The following is a 23,280-nucleotide window of genomic DNA, read 5'->3' as shown; positions in this document are numbered from 1 at the left end:
TCGCTAAGTCGCCACCTGCACTTCTCAGACTTGGCCAAGTTTGTGCACCAGAGTCCTGGCTTATTTACAACAGAGATAGGATCCCCCTTTAGCCTTGAGGTTTAAGGAGCCTGGGAGGGGCTGGTCACCTCCAAGGTCTGCAGTGCCACCTCTGTGTGGGGAGGGGAGAAAGTCTGATTTCTCAATGTAGACCCTCCCTTGAAAGTATCTTCTCACAAAGTGAAATCTTTTTTTTTTTTTCTCTTTTTTTAACTAAGTGAAATCTTTTTATTTCTTTTTTTTTTTCCTGGTATGGGGGATCGAACTCACGACTGTCTACTTGCAGGGCAGGTGCTTATGCCGCTGAGCTATATCCCCAGCCCTCTGACAAAGTGAAATCTTAAGCCTGGATGCGCCAAATACCTGCTGTCTGTCTGCCTGGAGACCCAGTGAGTGGCACTTGGGCTGGAGGGCACTTGTTTTAAAAACCCAAGAACCTGATTTCTCTGTGTACAGTGCCTTTTACTTCCCTGTGGCCCTGATACTACTGTTCTGTTCATGCGCACTTCTTGTTTCTACTGGTATGGACGTTCCCTGAGTACACCTTCCTGTGATCTTCAGTCAGGGAGCTGTTTTTCATTTATCATTGGATATGTGCTTTACAATTCTTTGCTCATCATACACAAGAGCCTGGAATCTATGTGTTGGATCCACGATGGGGTAACAATTTCTGTTTATTTTCTGATACTGAAAACTGAACGCAGGGCCTGCGGCATGCCTGGCAAGCACTCTATCACCAGACACACTTCTAGTCATTTTGAAATTTTACTGTATTTGTTTATTTACTGCTTTATCTTTTGAGACAGGGTTTCACTCTGCAGTGTAGGTTGGCCTTGAAGTCATTTTGTAACCTAGGCTGGCCTCAAACTCACAGCGATCTGCCTGCCTCAGCCTCCTAAGTGCCGGCAATACAGGTGTGGGCTGCCACACCTGGTGGAAACTGTATTTTGAGACCTGATCCTGCAGTGTTGCCAAGGCTTTGCCCTCATTCCTTAACCAATGCACCTTCCCCTTCAGACATCAACCCTGTGCATTTTCCCCTTTCCAAGCCCTCTCTACCTCACATGATGGCAAGGATTTCCTTTAAGGTCTCTGGGGGAGGGAAGTCAATCACTGCCAAGGGGAACACAGCAAGAACAACATACTTGGAACCGTGAGTCGGCAGTGGTGGCTCACACTTGTATTCCCAGCTCCTTGAGAGGCTGGGCAGAAGGACTGGAGTTCCAGGCCAGCCAGGGCACCTCGGCAAGGGTCTAATTCAAAATGAAAACAGCTGAGGATGTAGCTCTGGGGTAGAGCCCTCTCACGTTCAGCCTCCAGGAAAGGGCAAGCAGGGGTGGAGGACGGGCAGACCAGAAGGAAGTCAGATACACGTATGTATGTGTATGACTTTACTTACCTGCAAGTGACCCAGCTGCCAGGACAGAAGTCAGATCAGGAGGAATCAGAGACCAGCAGCGAGAGAGGGGAGAGAAAGAGGGCACCAAGATACGTTTTAGGGCAGTGGAAATACTTGATACCTTGCTTGGTGGTGGTCACACAGTTACACACATTTCTCAAATATTTTTGAACTATACATTTAAAATGGGAGTAAAGCGTTCCGGGAGAACATGGCGGACAGATAGCAGCAGCTACGGAGGCTCTCTGAAAGACTCGGCTTAGAATTCAGGAATGGTGCGGAATAAGGAGTCATAAGCAGGTGGAGATATGTTCTGCTGACCCAGGAACGAACTGGGCTGAGAGAAACCAACTTGCAATGCAGTCCTGGTGCTAGAACAGGAACAGAAAAGCCTCAATGTGGAGGCTGGAGCCCGTGCCATTGGAAGCCGTGATTTGGGTTTCCCGCCGCACGGCGGCTGCGTCTACATTGGCTCAGCAGGGAGAGAGACGCGTGGGAGCTCTGAGAACGGGAATCGGCGAGTTGAAAACAGGACGGGTGGGGAGCTGTGCATTGACTTGCGCTGAGGTGAGTGAGAGAAACTGACACTCTTCCCAGGGTTTGGGAGACTCCAACAGAGGACATTCTGAGACTGGGCAGACTTGCGGGAGCAGGGCGCTGCGGTGACTTCAGCCACGTATTCCCCTCTCAAGTGGGATTGGTGAGAAGTGCCTAGCCTACGTGAGGCTGCTGGCTGAGACCCAGTAGGCTGGCACAACCCAGATCCCAGAGCCTGAGGGTGGCCTGGAGGGGTGGGCCCCCGCATAGGCTGCCTGGTCTGCAACTTCCTGGTGTGCTGCGGTTGGGTGGGAACACCTAGCCGGCGCAATTTGATCAGGCTGTGGCTGACAGGGAGGGAAGCTGGGCCTTCTATATAAGCTTGCATATATAAGGAACAAAGAATATGGAAACACGCAGCAACAAGAAAGACTCCTCGGCCCCCAATCCTGAGAAACAGGCAATAGCGGACACAGCACCAATAGACATAAAGTGCCATCTAGAGAGCCTCATAGATCAGTTCAGGAATGAAGTTATTAATGACCTGAAACTAGAAATAAGCAGAATAGTTAGAGAAATGCTAAGCACCACCCAAGAAAAAACAGATGGTGGAATGGAAGAACAGAAAAAGAGGGGAGAATTGTTTGATGGAGAAAATAGAGAAAGCATAGAATACGTGAAGCAGGTTCAAAGAGACTACCAGGAAATTAAAAACTCTATTGAAAAACTGGCATAACAGCTTGAAAGAAACTAAGGACAGACTATCTGAATTGGAGGGCAGATTTGTAATATGGGAGAATGAAATGAAAAACTTCTTAAAAGTAACAAAGAAACAAACAGCAATAATACAAAGACTAGAAGATGATAAGAGGATCCATAACTTAAGAATTAAGAACATAAAGGAAGAAGTAGGGACACAAACAAATGAGCTACAAAAGCTACTCACAGAAATAATCCAGGAGAATTTTCCTAATTTAGCAAAAGGTAAAGATACTCATATGTATGAGGCATACAGGACCCCAGCTACCTACAACCCAAACAGAGCAACACCCAGGCATATAATAATAAAAATTCCAGAAATTCAATACAAGAACAGAATATTAAAAGCTGTCAGAGACAAGAAACAGACCACTTACAAGGGAACACCCATCAGAATTACAGCAGATTTCTCTGCACAAACCATCAGATCACGAAGACAGTGGGGGGAAATAATTCAAGCTTTGAAAGATAATAATCTCCAGCCAGGATTGATATATCCTGCACAACTATCCCTGGAAATTGATGGAAAAACAAGGTGCTTCCTGGATAAAGAGGAACTAGGGGAATTTGCAATCACCAATTCAACTCTACGGAGAATACTGCAGGATATTCTAAAAAAGAAAAATACAAAGAATCCAGACATAGTGGCAGAGAGGCCACAATGAATGGAGCAGAAAACAAAATGAAGAAGACAAACTGACAACTAATGACAGAAAAAGAGCTCAACAGAAAAGAGGCAAAGAAGATTGGATGATAGGAACAGCTATTTTGGAGAAAATGACGTCTTAATAGGTAATACTGATTTATTATCTTGTTTTGAAGTCTCATCAAGCTTTTGTTCTTCTGTCTCCATTGGTCTAAACAGGTTGTAATTGGATTTTATTATGTACGATAGTATAAGCAAAAACTTTTAAAGACAAGGAGATTATACAGAAACCATTGTTCATTTTCTGTTAGTCGATTCTAAATACTCTGTAATGCTGTCATTCTCTTAAATGGTTTTACATTGTTTTGATATACTTAATGCTACAGTATACGAAGTTGTACTCAAGGATTTCAAGGAAAGAGACAATATGGTAACTACTTTTATGTCAGGATTATCTTGTGGTGAAACACTATTCTGCTTAAATGGTTGTTTTGATCTGTGCTGTTTTGCTGTTATGCCCTCTTTTATCTCAATCTCCACTTCATTATTTACTTTTTTATTTTTATCCTTTTAATTAAAGGAAAAATAAATAAATAATAGCAGGATATATTATAGTAACCCACTTTGACTTTCCATTATCTTGATTTAAAGTCCTGTATTACTCTCACCATCTTGTTTTTGACTGATGTCCCCCTATTCTGTTTTGCTTGATAGTCCCAGGTTCCAAAGTTTAGGCAACAGCTGTGAAGATAGTGAAATTCATTATGACGCCCATTCTCGATGACTTTTATCTACTTTTGAAGACCTATAATGTCTCCAATGTTTTGGTTTTGTCAGTTTTGTTCTTTACTGTTTTGTTCAATTTTATTGTGACTGATGATATAGGCAATTCTATTAGAGATAGCGGGAGGCATTATGGTACCCATTATTGATCACCTTGTATTATGCTTTTACATTATCTATTATGTCCACCCTTTTGATTTGATTGACTCTGTTCTGTTAGGTCACATTTGGTTCTACTCCCTTCCAAAAAAGTAATAAGAACTGTGGGAGCAACAAAACCCAAAATGTGTAATTGTCATTGTACAAAAGAGAGGAAAAGAAAGTGCTCTAAACGATATAACTGCATGTATATTTAAGTGTATAAGATAGAAAATGATATCACTGAGTTTTATTGGATCATTGAACAGAACTGTTTGCAGTCTCACTGTTGGAATGTCCACTTTATAAGCTTTAATTTTGTGACTTGAACAATTATTTCTAGGATGACAATATGTAATCCATTAACTAGTGATTTCCTACTGTTTATTTTTTTCTGTAAATCTGTATAACTTGTACCCTTTCTCTGCTTTTTTTTCTCCTCAAATAAAATTTAAAAAAATAAATAAAATGGGAGTAAACTTTAAATCCAACAGTATAAATCACAATACAATAAACCTGTTTTTCAAAGATAGAGACGGACTACCTGTGTAGTTCAGTGTTAAAGTGCTTGCCCAGCACATGCAAGGTCCTGGACTCAATCACCAGCCCTGAAAAAAAAAATAGCGGAGAAGAGGCAGGGAAAGAAATTATAGCCTATTCGTCATAACCATATTCTCATACGCTGCAGGAGAGGGGCCTGGGCCTCAATGGAGGGGGGCGGGATGGATGCCCAAATCGAGAAAGGGGCGGGGCCTCTCAGGAGTGTACCAGCTCCTGAAAGTGTGTGGCAGGTGCAGGTGGAGAGGGATGGGTGGGTCTAGGGCTTGAGAAGAGGGGGCTGAATGGTGCAGCTAAAAAACTCCTTAGGGAGACATTGAGCCTGGGGAGAGAGCAGGGGTGGCCACTGAAGCTCAGTGTGTGTGTGTGGGGGGGAGGTGCCCAGGAATTGGGGTGCAAAAGTGCCCTGGAGTCGTGGGCTCTGGGACCTGCCTCCCGCACCCCGGCTTTGTCTCCCCTGGTTCCAGGATCCCAAACCCCCATCATCCTTTGCCTTAGTCCAGGCTCTGACCCACAGATTCTTGACCCAAATGGACCCTTCCCGGGCCAGGTCATTCTGCCTGCCTATCTAGGTCTTTCTCCTCTGTACTGTGAATAGCGCCTTCTGGGCTCCATCTTTGCCTGCCTCAGCTTTAGCTCCTTTCCCTGTGCTGTGTTCCCCAATAAGTGAACCGTCTCTTTTTCTTGGTGTTTGGTAAAATTGAGAACACAAATTCTCCAGAAGGGTAGGAATTTGGGTCTGGACTTCCGGTTTTGACCTGGGGCTTGTATGCAGCTATTTTGGATTCTGGGAGAGAGGCCACACTTTGGGGCAGTAAAGCCGGGGTCCGCGGCAGGCCCCTTTCTGTGAGAGCAGGAATTCTTGCAGGCCCAGCAGGCTGTGCTCAGCCGTTTGGACTTTGGTTTGGACTTTGGTTTCTTTCTCCTGTAGGGACCCTGGGCCTCAGGGGTCCTTAAGGGCTCTTTAGCCTCTGTGAGACAAAAAAACCAAAACAACAACAAAAAAAAACCTTTCCTAGTCTTAAGGGACACGTTGGCCAGTAGCAGTATTTTCTTCTTCTTTTTTTAATGTGCCCATGGACAGAAATGCAATTATTCCATTTTTATCTTGTCCAGCAATAATCATATGGTTTCAATACTATCTTTATTTTTTATTTTGTTCAATAGTATATTTTGATGGTATACTCTTTAGTTTTTTTCATTTATTTATTTTTATTTTTATTTTTGAGGCTGGGACTTGCTATGTAGTTCCGGCTGGTCTTGAATTCTTGGGCACCCTCCTGCTTTATTCTCCTAAATGCAGGGATTGCAGGTTCCACCATAGCCAACTAGTAATTTCAAATAGTACAAAAAATACATACTGAAAAGGAAGTTATCCTCTCATTCTTGATCATTAGTGTCCTTCTCTAGAAGAAGCATCTGCTGCACTATTTTTTGTGAGCTTCTCTTAGTTTTTATTAAAAATACCTTTTTTTTTTTTTTTGGTCTTTTTCCTTTTTATCGGTACCAGGGATCGAACTCACGACTGCCTGCTTGCAAGGCAGGCGCTTATGCCTGCGCTTATGCCGCTGAGCTAAATCCCCAGCCCCAATTAAAAATATCTTTAAAAATCAAATAAAAGGAACATTTACAAAAGGATATAAAATGTGAAATGAAACTTAATAAGGAAGGGAGTGTAACCAGCTTCCTCTGGCTTTCTGATTCTTGTTTGGAGGCAAGATTGAAGATGACAAAACAGCAAGCAGCAAGCCACAGGGAGTGGCCAAATGTGTGTTCTTTAGAAACAATAAAGGAAAAGAGTGCCCTGCTCGTCAGGAGTGGTAAAAAAATGTGTGTGTGTGTGTGTGTGTGTGTGTGTGTGTAAGATGACAGCTTTTTATACAGTTACTGGGATCCATAGATACTTGACCACAGGCAGGGATGGATGCTCCTCCTTACAAGTGGGCCTTTGAGGTCCAGTGAGCAGGCTGCTTCATTTGCATATCATTTCTCCCAGGGTTTCTGCTGTTTGCTTAAGGGCCTGTTTTTAATCCCTTGTATCCCATTAGGTCCTGATGGTCTGTTTGGGCCCTCTGGTATGTTAACTCATGTAGGCCTCCATTTTTAGATTATTTTAAGTTAATTAGTCGGGACCTGTGCCATGTTTGCCTAAGCTCTCTCTCTCTTCTGGCTTTAACATGGACTAAATTTTGCTCTGTGTGTGTGTGTGTGCATGGTGTGCACACACGTGCATACGTATGTGTGTGTGTGCATTGCTGAGTATTAAACCTAGAACCTCCCAAATGCTACGTCAGCCTTCTGTGGTACCACTGAGCTACACTCCAGCCTGAGAATTTCTTTGAATGGAGACTGGCTTTGAATGGACTAAGCTTCTTGAAATGTGAACCAATACAAATGAAAGAGGGAAGCTTTGTTTTCCACTTGATTATTTTCCTGCCTAAAACACAGGCATTTAGCAGGGTGTGGTGGCAAATGCTTGTAATTCCCAGCACTCTGAGAAGCTGCGGCAGGAAGGTTGCAAATTTGACCCAGCCTGGCAATTAATGACCTTTGGAGACCACGACTCAAAGTAAAATATAAAACAGAGGTTTGGGGGGGGGGGGGCTGAGGATTTAGCTCAGTGGCATAAGCGCCTGCATTGCAAGCAGGCAGTCGTGAGTTCAATCCCCGGTACCGATAAAAAGGAAAAAGACCAAAAAAAAAAAAAAAAAAAAAAAAAAACCCCAAAGGTTTAGGGGTGTAGCACAGTGTGATGGCCCTAGATCAAAGCGGCATTATAAAATGAAACAAAACAAACCTCGAAAGACAGGCATTTTTCCCTTGCAGTACCGGTTATTGAACTCTGGGGAGTGATTTGCTACATCCCCAGCCCTCGTGTTTGTATTTGCTTTTTTTCAGTACTGGGTTCTGAATCCAAGGCCTGTGCCCTAAACTTCACCCCCAGCCCTTTTTTACTTTTTGTTTGTTGGTTGGTGCTGGCGATAGAATTTACAGCCTCACAGATTAGGCAAGTGTTCTGATTCTGTTAAACCTTCAAGACTCCAGCCTTTGGGAGACAAGATCTCATTATTATAGACAGCTAAACTGGATAGAAATTAATAATGATACTGATAGAACTGTGGAGGGGAGGGAGAGGGGACCGGCGGTGGCTGAAAAGATAAGAAGTATAAAATATAAGTAACCTTTATTTTGGGAATGCAGGGAGAGACACCCCCGACCCCCTGGGGCGTGGCATCTCCACCCAGGGGCCAGCGATCTCTCGCGGAGTGAGGCACATAAGTAGACACGGCCTGGGGTGGAACCTAAGGGGCATTAGGGATGCACAGGTAGCCCATTGGTCTTAGTTTGGCGCCAGAGGTAATTTCTAAGGGTGGGGGGAGATAGGAGCTCCTTGGCTTTGCCGGCTACAGTATCCGGCTTGGGCCAGCAACCCTTTCAGATATAACAGAAATAAATATAACTCCCAACCTGCTGGATGTCAGATATGCCAAGTTTGTGCCCCTCAAAATCAAAGCATGAATTCCAAGGGAAATTTTTATCAAGAGAGCTGCTGAGAGTATCTGAAAGAGGGTTGCCAATGAGCCCTCTCCTCAAAGTAAATTTTATAGAGCAAAATCACCAGATGAGAACAATACAAGTCAAAACTGTGATCAACCGGTCTAGGGATTTAGCTCAGCGGCATAAGCGCCTGTCTTGCAAGCAGACGGTCGTGAGTTCGATCCCCGCTACCGATAAAAAGGAAAAAGACAAACAAAACAAAACAACTGTGATCAACCAATAAGATTACCAATATTGTCTCATAGGTAATATTGATCCAGTGGGAAAGTAGGTCACATAACAAGCATACATGGAAAGAACAAAGCTCTTTTTTAGGAAAAAAATCAGTCAGGAGGTCCTGGTCACCCACCTGAGTGACTCATGTCTAGCTAGACTTTATTGGACCAGGTGATACCAATTATATTATATTGTTTATCCCTTGGGGAGGTGTGTAAGCCTGGTCATTCCATCTTTATCTAGAGCCTGGCCTTTGACAGATGTGCCTCCAGCCAGTTATAATGTAATGTGTAATCTTCTGTAGACTCCCTGCAGGGTCTACCCCTGTCTGACTATAATATTTCTACATTAAGGGGTCCCAAGAGGGATCAGGCCCTTAAAGGAGTCAGTATGGAAGATGGAATACATACAGACTGTGGCAGGAGGTGAATGTGACGAGCCACAACCTCAAGATCCGAAGACACAATGGGCAGGATAGCAAACCTTGCTAAGGAGAAACCACAGCTTGTGCTCCTACTGTGAAGAGCGCCACCTAGTGCAGTAAATCCAGACAGGAAACAGATGCACAGTGGGTGATGAGAACATCTGAATCCCAAATCCCATCCCTTTCCAGGGAGGCTTTTGTTCTTTCTGTTAAAAATTATAGATAAGGGGGCTGGGGATTTAGTTCAGTGGCATAAACACCTGCCTTGCAAGCAGGCAGTTGTGAGTTCAATCCCCGGTACTGATAAAAAGGAAAAAGATAAAAAAAAAAAAATTATAGATAATGTGGGAGCAGGGGGAAGAATTACAGATGAGCAGAAGTTAATGATGTGCTCCATATAATCCTTGCTATGTGACTTATTTCCTTCTTGGATTCATATTAGCTAAGTGACTATCCTTGTAATCCTACAGTTAGACTGTAATTTGACTCACATTGTACCCACATGTGATTTTGCTGTACAAATTTTTTTTTTTTTTTGGTCTTTTTCCTTTTTATCAGTACCGAGGATAGAACTCAGGACTGCCTGCTTGCAATGCAGGCGCTTATGCCACTGAGCTAAATCTCCAGCCCCTACCAAATATTCTTGACAAAGAATCTCAGTCACCACCCATTCGGGACCCCTCCTGCAAATCCAGAACCTATTCTTCTTCTCCTTATATCCAATAAAACTCTAACTTCCTCCTTTGGTCTGAGACTTCATCTCTCAAGGTTGTGAGACCACAAACTTGGCACATCAGACATCTAACAGGCTGGGGATTATTTCCCCCATAACATTAAAACAAAACAGGAAGAGTTAGACAGGCCCAGGTCCTGAATAGTTAACCTAAAATAAAGTAACAGTCAGGGCTTAAGGGAGTTAACATACCAGAGGCCCAATTAATTAAACAAACCGTTGGAGTGTAATGAAATACAAGAGACAAAAAACAGGTCTCTAATCAAGTGGGAGAGACCTTGAAAAAAATAAAATACAAACTAAGCAGTTTGTTTTCTGGACAGCAAAGGCCTACCTGCCACCAAGAGCATCGCTGCTTTCTGTCATATACACCAAAAACTACCAAAAGCCAGTGAATGTAAATGTCTACGGTATTTGCTTTAGTGAATCCCTTTCTTTTCTTGTTTCTCATAAACCTGCCTTTGGCCATTCCCCACCACATGCTCCTGGCTGTTTTGTCCTCTTCAATTGTTACCCCCAAACAAAGACCCCAAGGGCGAGGTATGGCCAGTGGTCCAGACGGTCAGTCTCTGGTGGCCATGCTGTCCTTGGAGGAGGGAGTTAAAGCCACAGGCTGAGGGTGGAGAACCGTGAGAAAACAAAACCCACCAGCCAAGCTCACAGCTGGGAGAGAAAGTTCTGGTGATTCCTGGGCTGTCAGAGCTGTGACCTTTTCGGCTTCACCTCTTCCTGCAGCCCCTCACCACCAGAGCCTGGGGAGCCCAGCAGCTGGCCTGCCACCGCCACGCCCTGGACTCCACCTGCAGGGTAAGTCCATGGGCAACTCCAAGAGAGGAAAGTCAGATGCCCAAGGTCCAGGCTGCCCTCTTGGACCACAGGCGAGCTGCCCCTCTCTCTGGCTGCGTGCACCAAACAGTGGGATGTGGTGAGCTACCTCCTGGAGAACCCGTACCAGCCCGCCAACCTGCAGACTGCCGACTCCCTGGGCAACACTGTCCTGCATGCCCTGGTGATGATTGCAGACAACTCTGAAGACAACAGCGAACTGGTGATCCGCATGTACGACGCACTGCTCAGGGCAGGGGCCCGCCTCTGCCCCAGCGTGCAGCTGGAGGACATCCAAAACCTGCAGGGCCTCACGCCCTTGAAGCTGGCTGCCAAGGAGGGCAAAATTGAGGTGAGCTCTAGCCCCCCTCCAGGTTCCTCAGGCAGCAGCAAGGCTCACCTCAAAACTTCTGCAGAAGCCGGTGATTTAGCCCTGTGGCTCAAGCGCTTGCCTGTAAGTGCAAGGTTGTCAGTTCCATCCTTGGTACCAACAAAACAAAACAAAACCAAAAAAAAACCCAAACTTCTGTGGAGTCTGGGAGGAGGGCAGACGTCTCTACTTTTCAAGATAACACCCCTACTAGCAAGAGCATTTTCATTTTTTATCTATGTTAGCTTTGTGTTGATGGGACAAAATACCTGGCATCCTTCTGTTGTCCTAGGCACTTGGAACAAAAATCAACTTAGAAAGAAAGGAGGAGAAAAGTTTTATTTAGGTGCATGGTTTCATAGGTCATAGTCCACAGTCACTCCATGCTGTTGGTTTGAGCTTCACTGAGGCAGAGTATCATGGCAGAAAGTTCATGTGGATTGGTCCATATATATAATCTTTGTACTTGTAGGCTGACGCAGGAGGATCAATGGAAATTGAAGGCCTGTCTTTCCTACCTAATGTGTTCAACGCCAGCTTGATTAAAATAGTGAGACTCTGTCTCAAAAAAAAAAAAAAAAAAAAAAAAAAGAAAAGAAAAGAAAAGAAAAAGAAAGAAAGAAAAAGAATAGAAGGAATGAACAGTTCATGGTGAGGGAATTTCCAAAGGGAGTGTCAGGAGCTGTGGGGTTCCAGCATCTTCTCAAGCACGTGCCCAGGTACCTAAGTAACTTCTGCTAGGCTCCACCTCTGGGAGTTTGTACCAGCTCTGTGCAGCATGACAGCTCATGAGCACCCCTTAAAGAATGACACTTTAGGGCAAGAACTTTATTTATTTATTTATTTTTTAACTTTTTATCAGTCCCGGGGATCGAACTCACAACCGCCTGCTTACAAGGCAGGTGCTTGTGCTGCTGAGCTAAATCCCCAGCCTCTGGGGCAAGGAATTTAGTTCAGTAGTGCAGTGCCTGCTGGGTAAGCATGAGGTCCCCACCCCCCAAAAAGAAGGAAATTTTAGGGAACATTTAAGACCCAAAACTATAACAGCCTATGTCATATGGGTTTTTATTTATAAGGTCTATGTGGGCTACTGAGTATTATATTGTATTAGAAAACACTGAGACTGCTTTTAGAGTCATTTGGGCTTTTTCATTAGGAGACGGCATTTCCTTTTTTCTCTTTAGACAGGATTTCACTATGTATTTTAAAGTGGATTGAATTCACTGTATAATCTGGGCTGGCTCAAACTCATGGTGACTTACTGTTTTAGTCTCCCAGCCGCTGGAAATACAGGTGTATGCTGCCACACCCAGCGACAGTGGTTTCATAGCCACAAGACTGGCATATTTTGCTATTAGATTTGCTATTAGGTTTTCTTCATGGTGATTGGTAACTGTTCTTTACAGTGGCCTCAGAGCTCTAGTGGGGCAATGGGTTACTGTGCAGTACTTATACAGTAGCCTTAAGTTTTGCTGGTTTGCAAAATTTTCTCTGAGTTGACCATTTGGTTTTTTTTTTTTTTTAATTGGTACCGGGTATCGAACTCACGACCGCCTGCTTGCAAGGCAGGTGCTTATGCCGCTGAGCTAAATCCCCAGCCCCTTGGTTTTTTTTTTTTTTTAATTTTATTTTATTATTATTATTATTATTTGTCTTTTTCCTTTTTATGGGTAGTGGGGATCGAACTCACGACTGCCCACTTGCAAGGCAGGCACTTATGCCACTGAGCTAAATCCCCAGCTCTCAACCATTTGGTTTCGAAGGTATTATTTTGCCATAAAAATTAAAATCTGTTGCATGTGCATGTGCTTGCAGTCCCACGTGCCTGAGAACTTGAATGGAGTGGTCACTGGAGCCCATGAGTGTGACACCAGCCTGAGGAACATAGCAGGACCCCATCTCAAAACACGACAAACAAGAAGTTCTTATGTGCAGTATAATTATGATAAAAGCATTGTTTTTAAGGTTCTTGAGTTTTGCTATGGCTTAATTTCTTCTATAAGATTAACAAAAAGTATAGCCGGGTATGGTGGCTTACGCCTGTAAACCCAGTACTCAGGAGGCTGAGGTGGGAGGATCCTTAGGAGTTTGAGACCAGCCTGGGCTACACAGTGAGGTCAAGGCCAGCCTGAACTGCATAGTGAGACCCCATCTCAAAAAAGACAAAAAAAAAAAGATTAACAAAAGTGAGGTAGAAGGATCACCGGGAATTCAAAGCCAGTCTGCAGTACAAAGAGATTCTGTCTCAAAAGAAAAATAATATAGAAAAAAAGTTATAGAAGAGAAAAGAGATTTATATATGAGAACAGGTGTACCTGTGTGGTTAAGAGAGGTAATAAGAGGTAATAAGGTTGTAATAACCTTACCTCTGTCTAAATGCTGCAGCTGTGCAGACTGCTGAGGCTGCTGGCCATTCCCCAGCCTTGGCCATGTATCAGGGCTCAGAGAGAGCCCGGCCAGCAAACTCCTGTGATCACTCTGCAGATTTTCAAGCACATCCTGCAACGGGAGTTCTCGGGGCCATGCCAGTCCCTTTCCCGAAAATTTACCGAGTGGTATTATGGGCCTGTCCGGGTATCACTGTATGACCTGGCCTCTGTGGACAGCTGTGAGGAGAACTCAGTGCTGGAGATCATCACCTTTCACTGCAGGAGCCCAGTGAGTTCAAGAGGGTTAGGGTTCCGAGAGGGCCCAGCAGAGGTCCTGGCAAGTTCCACAAGTCAAGGCTCCTCCCAGGAACAAACCTACTCTGTCCCAGTAGGGGTGTGGCTGCATGTCCCTGGTTCTGGCTGTCAGACACAGACTTATCCTACACTCTAGACCTTTGCAACACAGGCACCACTGGGCTTGGTGCTGAGCACCACTGCGCAGGAATGGAGGGGAAGCCCTGGTGACTGTATAGCTGGAGTATGCTAAGCTGGGGTGGAGGCAGGCGGCCAGGGGCCATTGGAGGTTCCTTCTGCTCTATTTCCCTTGCACCTTGCAGGGAGCCCAGCATGAACTGGGTGCTCTATGCATACCTGCTGCCTTTATCCTGTCAATGTCTATATCCAGGGCTCTTCCTGTTCCCCAGCACCGATATAGAATGGTGGTTCTGGAGCCACTGAACAAACTCCTGCAAGCCAAATGGGGTCAGTTCATCCCCAGGTTCTGCTTCAACTTCCTGTGTTATCTGATCTACGTGCTCATCTTCACCACTGTTGCCTACCACCAGCCAGCCCCGGACCAGGCAAGGGCAGGGAGAGAAGTCCCCAGGGGCCTCCTGGAATAGGCCTGGAGGGAAATGGGCCAGGGACCACCGCCACGATCCATGATTGATGTGTCTCAGTTCATGATCACTGACAACCACTGTCTGGGATAACCAAGTATTATCACCCTGAGCTCACATTTGAGAGAAGGGAGGCACAGAGATGTTATAATAACATTACCAAAGCCACATACAACCTGTGAGTGGTGGAGGCAGGATCTGAGCCAGGCAGCCTGGCTCCAATCCCCATGTTCATAATTTCTACATGATGTGCCTCTGAAGGCACTAGAGTCCAGCGGTCATCCCCGGAGTCCGTGCTCCTCCCCTGCTCCATACTGTGAGCTCAGACGGGCTCCTAAGGGCTTTGGTCCTAAGTGCCGGGGAGGAGACCTGAGGGCCTAAGTCTCACCTGAGTGTTTATGTGTCTTCAGCAGGGTTTCCAGTTGGATCCCTTGTCTGGAAACCCCGTGCTCCTGCTGGGCCACATCTTCATCCTGCTTGGGGGGATCTACCTCCTCATTGGCCAGGTGAGGGCTTCTCTCCCTTCCCCTACCTTATGTGGCCCCAATTAAACAAGGTGGGAATCTAGAATTCTGCTGAAGGGCAGGGAGTTAGAAACATCCCTTCAGAGATGAGGAAACCACTCCCATACTCAGGTCCATCTAGAGCAGGCTCCAGGAAATGGGGGCCACAGCTTATGCCCTTGGTTCTGGGGCTCTGGTACCCTCCCTCTGTGCCATTTGGGACACCCATGGGGTAGTGGACAGGTTGCCTGACTCCTTGGCATGTTAGGCTCTGCTTCCCTGAAAGTGGATCTGGAAGCCCCACCGGAGCCCTCAGCTGGCATTCCTCAGTTGGGGAGCACAGAGGGTCACTCCAGATGGGACTGAGCCCAACTACAGCAGCACAGCAGTCCCAGTTGGACGTGTTGCAAGCTTGCAAGGTCAGTCAGGCTGGACACTAAAACGCTAGGAAATCGTTAGCATAGACAGACTTTGGGTGCCACTCTCAGGCTGGCTGGAGTACAGGGTGCTCCCCAGGAGGCAGAGGAGGGTAGGAAAGGAACTCTCCTCTTTCCACATGCAGTCTGTGACAGGCTGTTGTTCTGATTCCATGGGGGCCAGGAGGCCCCTGGCATTGTTTGGGTGACAGTGGAAATCTACTTCTGGGCCCTTTATATTGGGGTGTAGTTCAGGGCCTCACACACGCTCAGCTTGGCCACTGTTTTGGAAAGTTCCAAGGCCATCGCTGCTATTGGAAGGATTCATGAGACTCCCACAGTGAAAGCTGCTGTCTTACCTCCAACATGGTGCTGGCCAGATCTCATGTAGGCCGGCCCGCAGGTAGGGAGCATGTGGGTGAGCAGGGGACCTGGTGGTCCTGTGGGACAGCTGGCCAGCCCTTGTGCCTGGAGAACAAGTTTCACAGCCCCTGTCCTCCTGCTCCGCAGCTGTGGTACTTCTGGCAGCGCCGCCTGTTCATCTGGATCTCCTTCGTGGACAGCTACTTTGAAATCCTCTTGTATGTGGGCTCTCATTTCTCCTCTCACTTTGTGAGGCCTACGGGAGGTGGGTATGGAACAGAGCTCCAGGATGGCTTGAGAGGGACTAACACAGGGCTCCAGGGAGTTAGACTTGGAGTCCTGGCCACTATCCAGCTGGGCACCCTTTCCACTCCTGTACTTGTGGTCATGATTTGTTGTTACCTTTTCCAAGCCCTCACTGCACACCTGTTGGGCCTTGACCCTTTTGCATATAGTGCCTCACTTAGTCTTTTAAAGCTTCTGAGGAAGGTGTCATTATTTTTATGAGTATTTTATGGGAGAGGGAACAGAGACCCACAAAGGCTGAATAGCTTGTACAGCCCAGGATTGGTTCAGTCCCAAAGGGAGGACATTTGAAGGCATCATGGCTCCTGCAGTGGTGGTCTGTACTGGCCGGGAGGAGTTGGGGGATGTTGCCTAGTGTGGCCTCAACGATGACTGGAACCCTCCCCGTGCAGCCTGGCTCAGGCCCTGCTCACCGTGCTGTCCCAGGCCTTGTGTTTCATGCCCATTGAGTGGTACCTGCCCCTGCTTGTGTCCTCGCTGGTGCTGGGCTGGCTGAACCTGCTGTACTACACACGTGGCTTCCAGTACACGGGCATCTACAGCGTCATGATCCAGAAGGTGAGAGATGGGGCCTGGCTGGACACCACAGTTCAGAAGGGCTCCCTGTGGCCTCAGGAGCAGGAGTCTTCTCCCACAGCTCACCTGAGCAGAGGAGGCATGAGCAGGCCTGCCTCCTCCACTTACCCAGCTGCTCACCAAATGCTGGTGTAAGAACTGTTGTGGGCGTGGACCCACAGATACATGTACACATGTTACATACACACCTCCAGAAACAGGGGATGACTGAGTGGAGGAGTAAAAGGAATGACGCACCCACAGTGTCACAGTCAGGGTCCTAGAGGAAGCATCCTCCATAGGGAACTATGGAGGTGAAGATGATGAGCCAGGTCAAACTGACAGGCAGGAGACAGAGCCAAGAGCCCAGGTAGCTGGGGAGAGGGAGGCAGAGTGGAGAGGGGAAGGTGGTGGGTAAGAAGGTGTCTGGGGCTTTGCCCATCGGGAGGGGTCAAGAGCCTAGCACTTGGCAGGTTGAGGCAGGAGGATCACTGTGAATTTGAGACCAGCCAGTGCTACATAGTGGGGTTGAGGTAGGCTTCAAATACATAGGGCGATCCTGTCTGGAAAAAAGTAGGCCTCATATAAAAATGTACCGACCTAAGTGTATGCTTAAGGGGTGTGACACACATTCCCCTTGTTATGCAGCCATGAGCACACCTATCTCCAGAGCTACTTCATCTTCATAAACAAACCTGATGCCCATTGAACAACGCCCCATTTTCCCCTTGTCTCAGCCTGGCAACTCCCATTTACTTTCCGTCCCCATGATTTACTGGTTCTAGAAACTTCATGTAGGGAATCAACTAGCATTTGTCCAGAGCCTGGCTTATTTCACTTACCACAGTGTCCTCAAGGATCATCTGTGTTGCAGCATGTGACACATTTACTTCCTTTTAAAGACTGAATAGGTGTTTTGTATGGGCACAGCACATTTCGTGTACCCTGCATCCATTACAGGGCTTACTGCTTCCATAACCTGGGAATTATGGATACTGTAGTGCTGCTATGAATACGATGCATGAATATCTGTTTCGGTCTTTTTTTCCCTTTTTGTTTCGGAAGTGGTTCGTGCTTGTAATTCAGGCTGGCCATGAGCTTACTATGCAGTTTAAGGTGGCCTTGAACCACCACCAGCCTCCTTCATCTCCATGAATGCTGAGATTATAGGTGTGGGCCAACGCCTGGTTTGAGTATCCATTTTCAATGCTCTGGATCAATTTAAAATATATGTCTTTCATGGTAATTTGGACTTTGTGTAAGAGCCAACAGTCACATAGTGCATAGTGCCACACTGGGTGAAAAAGATGGATGAGAACACACTAGTTTTTTTGTCTTTTTTCCTTTTTATCGGTACCGGGATTCAAACTCACGACTGCCTGCTTGCAAGGCAGGCACTTATGCCGCTGAGCTAAATCCCCAGCCCCCACAATATAGTTTTTATACATATGAATTTGTAGATGCACTTTTTTGTAGCATTCATTGTATTTTTTATGACATTTTATAAAGACGTGAAAAAGAGCTTCCAGAACTATTGCAGAAAGCAGCCAGACAGTGGGAGAAGCATATTCAAAACAATGGGGAAGATTTCAGTAGAGTTAATGGCAGTGACTTTTACCATAATAGTTTTTAAATTCTTTTAAACATTTACCATATATAACTCGTGTGTGTGTGTGTGTGTGTGTGTGTGTGTGTGTGTGTGTGTCTGTATAATGAGAACTGTGCTCAGCTCTGGGTCTGGGGGATTCTGCACACTGGCCCAGCCACCCAGCCCAGCTCACGTGCTTGTGTATTTCAGGTTATCCTGCGGGATCTGCTCCGCTTCCTGGTGGTCTATTTAGTCTTCCTTTTTGGCTTTGCTATAGGTAAAGGCCCACTCTGGTCCTGCTTATCCCCTCCCCACTATGTACACCTGCCTCAAGGCTGCCTGCCAGAGCCCCTGGCTGAGGAAGCCCTCCCTCCTTCCCACAGCCCTGGTGAGCCTGAGCAGGGAGGCCCGGGGACTCAGGGGCCCTGCAGGCCTCAATGGCACACAGGCCTCCCAGCCAGGGATGGAACAGAAGGAGGAGGAGGAGGCCCCGTATAACAGCATCCTGGATGCCTCGTTGGAGCTCTTCAAGTTCACCATCGGCATGGGTGAGCTGGCCTTTCAGGAGAAGCTGCGCTTCCGTGGGGTGGTGGTGCTGCTGCTGGCCTACGTGTCCCCCAGTCCTAGGACCATCCTCCTGGGGGCAGGCTGCTGGCTGAGGTGCTGTGGCTGCTCTCATGGTGGACTTGGAGGTAAACAGGCGAATCACAGCCGCTTGGCGACTCTCTTTTTGTGCCATCAGAAAGCTGCTAAATCTGTTTCTAAGCTGGGCAGCAAGCCAAGGCACAGAATGTACGTGTGAGTGAGACCAGCCTCGGCAATTTATCAAGACCTCAACTCAACAACAAACGCAACCATAGGATGAATATTATCATGATATATATCTAAAACATGCCAAGAAAATGAATTATTTAAAAAAAATAAAAAACAAAGTGTTGAGGAAAAAAAGAGAGGAGATGAGCTGAAAACTCACTGCAACATGTCTTGTAGTTTAGTTTGCTTTGAGCTCATTGGTTCAGCTGAGACTCTGGAATATTACACACCCCTCTCTGCACCCCAGGTTTATGCTATTTTCCATGCTATTTTCTGTAGGACAGCCAGAGGGGTCTTCCTAGGACACAAGGCAAACTTGTCACCCTTGTGCTCTGGAGGCCTGACAGGTTCCTCAGGGCCTAGACAATGTCCTTGCAGGTATCCCCAACCCTCCAGTCTTCCCCTGTGTCCCTGCTGCCTGTAGGGGAATCTGGTGAAAGGTCCTTAGAAGTTTGATCATCTCTTCCCTGCTAGTCCTCCCAGTGCTGGGAACTGAAGGCAGGCCCTGCAAATGTTAAGCAAGTGCTCTCTCACAGTCATTCTCCAGCTCTAACCAAATTCATCAGGCAAGCTGAGGGTCCTTGTGTTTGATCCTTTGACTTAGGTCATTCTAGAAGAAGCATTTAAACCCTGCTTCTTTCTGAAAGTAATCCTTTTATGTCAAGTGTTCCATTTTTGGAAGGACACCTAACTTTGGAAGTTTATGAAAAGTTTTCTCTTCAAATTCTTGTGCCTTGACATTTTCTAGGTAACAAAAACACTATCTTTCAGAGCAAGTGGGTTATCTCAAAATTTCCTCCTTCGAGTTTTCTGGAGTCAAAATGAATTGCTCTCTCTTGGTATAACGTTTGTGTACAAAAGGTGTGCACAGGCATGGGTTTTTTTTTCTTTCCTTTTGTGTGTGTGTGTTTTTATGTGTGATCGAGATGCAACCCCGGGTCTCAAACATACTAGGATCTCCCTTGATTGCTCAAGCTGGTCTCAAACTTGTTATCTTCTACCTCAGCCTCTCAGGATGCTGGGATTACAGACGTGAGCTACCAGGTCTGGCTAAGATTAAGTACTTTTAAAAATAATAGGAGAAACCTCACCATGTTCACAGACTGAAAGGAAACCATCAGCAGAGATCGAGTTTTGAATTATAAATAAGAAAGAGGGTGGACAGAAAGTCTGGAGAAGCAGGAGAGCAAAGGAAGATGTAGGTCCCCAAAACGGAGAGGAAGAGGGGCTTCAAGTGGACCCAGACTTCTGGTTGCTCCTTCAGGGTCATCCTTACAATGAAGGATGCCAGTGTGCAAGGGGTCTGAAGGTTCCGCGGAAATTCTGGGGCAGCTGTGGGGAGACAGTAGACTGCCCCGATTAGATTCAGGAGCAGAAACTATTTCTGAGAGCTTGCTCTGTGTCCAGGGTCTGCATTCCACACATGCGGTCTCATCTAATACTCACAGCTAACTTTTGGGGCCCTTGTGTCTCCATTTTTATCCTCAGCCATCCGAATTCACCAAGGTTAAAGCCGAACTCGACGCCAGATGACCAAGACACAGACAACTTCGCGCAAACCTTGGCGCAAGCACTCACTCACTTCATTACCCAGAATCCTCTTTGGCGTGGACGAGACCATTAGCTTAGTAGGATGGGGGGAGAATCCGGGGGAGATCCGGACCGGAAGTTCCCGTGAGTCTTTGCCAGACTCACCCTGTGTTACGTGAGCCGTGGGACGTTCTGGGTCTTTAAGTGCTGCGGGTTCTAGCAGAGCGGTCTTTTCGCTACAGTGACCGTGAGTGTTGTCTGTGTATGTGAGCGACGAGGGCCGATAAAGATCTAGATTTTTTTTTTTTTTTTTTTAACCACTTTACCCAGGTGTTTTTAGAGAAATTTAGCTAAATGGAGGAGTCCGGGCGAGAGTTGCGATTCAGTGTTCCATATTTTTCTAGGGCCGCGTTGTGTAGAATGCTGCGAGCTGCGACTCACATACCGCATGTTTCTCGGCGGAGCCACCGCCGCAGGAGTGTGAGGTTTGCGGAGAGCAGCTTTCTGTTTCTGCACCCTCCAGGAGGAGTGCACAGACCTGAAAAGCTGGGTAGGTTGGGGTCTGCCTGGCAGTACCTGGAAATAACTGAAGGGCGCTACTCCTAGAGGGATTTTAACGGGAACACGAAGAAGACGTGACTGTTGTGATGATAACGAGTAATAGGAAGTGCCGTCAGAAGCGATAACTGACGATATATATTCTTGATCTGATTACAGTCGCTAAAACCTCAGTACATTAAATTAGTTAAATGTGACTGCCAGACTCGACAAGTTCTTGTTCTTCCTTCTTTCAGATGTCGGACTCAGTGCAGAATATTGAAGATGGGAGCAGCATCTCATGAAGTCGGGTGCGTTTAATATTCGAGTTTGGGGGATGGAGATGCAACTCGATGTTGGAGGGTGGTCTGGCACAGTCGAGGTCTTGGGTTCGAGTTCCAGCATTGAAAAAAAGGGACTTAGTAGTAATTTAGCTACCAAACAAGAAGTGAAGTTTAGTTGTATCCTGAACATTATAACACGTGTTTTTCAGCGGTGTGGAGACTGGAATCCAAACATGTGTTTGTATACAGATACATTATAGGTATATGCACTAAGGCATTGGCAGACACAAGGTGTCAGGAGTGTTTTGGTACATGTGGTTGTGAGGATGTAGCCCCCAGGAACTTCGTGCTGTGCGCTACACCTTCTTCTAGTTTGGTTTCAGATGTCCATGTCTCCAGTTCGTTCTTGGGGATCCAACTCACGACTGCCTAGTTTTTTTTTTTTTTTTTTTGTCTTTTTCCTTTTTATCGGTACCAGGGATCGAACTCATGACTGCCTACTTGCAAGGCAGGTGCTTATGCCGCTGAGCTAATTCCCCAGCCCCTTTTTTTTTCTCCAGTTGGAAGAGTACTGTACAGTGATGAGTGTTTTGACTGCTCTGATGATACCACTTAATAGGAAGTGCCGTCAGAATCGATAACTGACGATAACTATTCCTGGCTGACCGCAGTCAACAAGTCTGCACCAGTTGCTGCTTTTGGCCAGGATTAAGTTGATCTGAACTGTGACAACCTTTCTACATTCATTCAGGTTGCAGACTGTCAGGATACCAACAGCGTTGTATCACTGGCCCCTTAAGTCACCTGGAGGGCTGCTGGACAAAGGCTGCAGTGGCAAATTTTTGCTCAAAACCTGTTAGAGAACTGGCTTTGGATCAGGTAAGCTTTGCTCTCTGGAAGGATTGGTTGGTGGCTGAGAAATTCTAGGTGTTTGGCCAGATATTGGCGGTTTCATCGTATTACCATAGTATGTGTCAATGCCTTGACTTCTATTGGAAGAATATCCTGCATGTCCTGGCTAGTTCATGGGGTAGTGGAACCCAGAAGAATGTTTATTCCAAATGGGAAAGTGGTTCCCATTTGACTTGGGTGTTTAATCTTGAGCAAATTATTTCTGCCCTGAGGTATAGCTTTCCTCATTTTTGATAAATAATAGATTTGTGGGGGCTGGGGATTTAGCTCAGCAGCATAAGCGCCTGCCTGGGAAGCATGTGGTTGTGAGTTCAATCCCCAGTATCGATTAAAAAAAAAAAAGAATACATCTGTGACTTTGAAGATGCCCTACTAAGTAGAGATTTAAGTCTCAGGAGGTTATTTCGGATTTGTAAGTTTAGTAATTGGCACAGTGTCCCATCTGCAGGTTCTGAGGGATGATGTTCATAGAGTGGTCTTACTAAGCTTGTAGACTAAGGCTGTGGAAGGCATTTCCCGTTCTGTAGCTTTCTCTTGTTTCCCCAGGTTTTGGGATCAGTGCTGGAGTGCAGTTTGAGAGCTGGCAGCAGCACAGCCCAGCAGGAGGTAAGCCTTGATCTGCACTGTGATTTGTCATGGATTGAATAAGCTGCTGGTTGTAAAATTGGTTTTTGTGGAAAAGGATATCAAATGATGAAATGACCAAAACTAGCTGGAATTACCGGCAGATTGGCAGTGGTGATTCATGGTTTTCTGAAGATGTCTTTTGAGTATTGAATGACTGTTGGAGGGTACAGAAAATGAGACTGAAACGTAGTTTCTTTGCAGGTGAAGGATCTGAAGCTGCTGTTGATTCTGTTTGAGAATCTAAATGGCTGGAATGTTTGGTGTGGAAGAAACAAGCTGCTCACCTGTGTCAGAGCCCTTCTCAACAGAACTGATGTCTGGCCATTTTTTTAGGACAGCGCGGCACACTGAGTCTTTGATTAATCTACCCAACAGAGGAGCTTGTGTGTTTTTGGACAAGTTTATGTTTACAAATGTTGTTATTAAATACTATTTTAATAAAGAACATTCTTTTGTATTAGAAATGTATATTTGGGAAAAAGTTAAATTTGACTATGATAAGGTATGAACTTCATTGAAGTTTGTGAACTTCTGGTCAGTCTTGTCATTTTAACTGTGGGCCTCAAAGTCAGAAACTCTGAGGCACTTAAAGC

The 23,280-nt window shown here is 46.0% G+C and overlaps 1 protein-coding gene and 3 non-coding genes across 4 annotated transcripts; all 4 read left to right on the top strand.

The window, feature by feature from the left end:
• Positions 1-10,601: 10,601 nt before the first annotated feature.
• Positions 10,602-23,151, top strand: LOC100729244 (transient receptor potential cation channel subfamily V member 2-like; the record flags this gene model as incomplete). The annotated part of the gene is made up of 13 exons (XM_023563523.2): positions 10,602-10,967; positions 13,470-13,643; positions 14,059-14,232; positions 14,676-14,759; positions 15,683-15,753; positions 16,234-16,399; positions 18,195-18,261; positions 18,368-20,589; positions 20,732-20,877; positions 21,122-21,175; positions 21,900-22,027; positions 22,607-22,666; positions 22,889-23,151. Coding segments are annotated over 8 exons (1,521 nt in total), but the record flags the coding sequence as incomplete, so codon positions are not given.
• On the top strand, positions 20,968-21,040 carry LOC111755743 (small nucleolar RNA SNORD49). The gene has a single exon (XR_002790307.1). It is a non-coding gene; the product is annotated as a small nucleolar RNA SNORD49 (small nucleolar RNA).
• On the top strand, positions 21,744-21,815 carry LOC111755742 (small nucleolar RNA SNORD49). The gene has a single exon (XR_002790306.1). It is a non-coding gene; the product is annotated as a small nucleolar RNA SNORD49 (small nucleolar RNA).
• Positions 22,749-22,819, top strand: LOC111755755 (small nucleolar RNA SNORD65). Its single transcript, XR_002790317.1, has one exon. It is a non-coding gene; the product is annotated as a small nucleolar RNA SNORD65 (small nucleolar RNA).
• Positions 23,152-23,280: the final 129 nt, after the last annotated feature.

The sequence above is a fragment of the Cavia porcellus genome, unplaced genomic scaffold (assembly GCF_034190915.1).
Source record: "Cavia porcellus strain 051 isolate PalLab524CR breed Dunkin Hartley unplaced genomic scaffold, mCavPor4.1 scaffold_32, whole genome shotgun sequence".
Classification (NCBI taxonomy): domain Eukaryota; kingdom Metazoa; phylum Chordata; class Mammalia; order Rodentia; family Caviidae; genus Cavia; species Cavia porcellus.
Note: the sequence above shows the minus strand (reverse complement) of the source record. Positions and strands in the feature narration are given on the sequence as shown.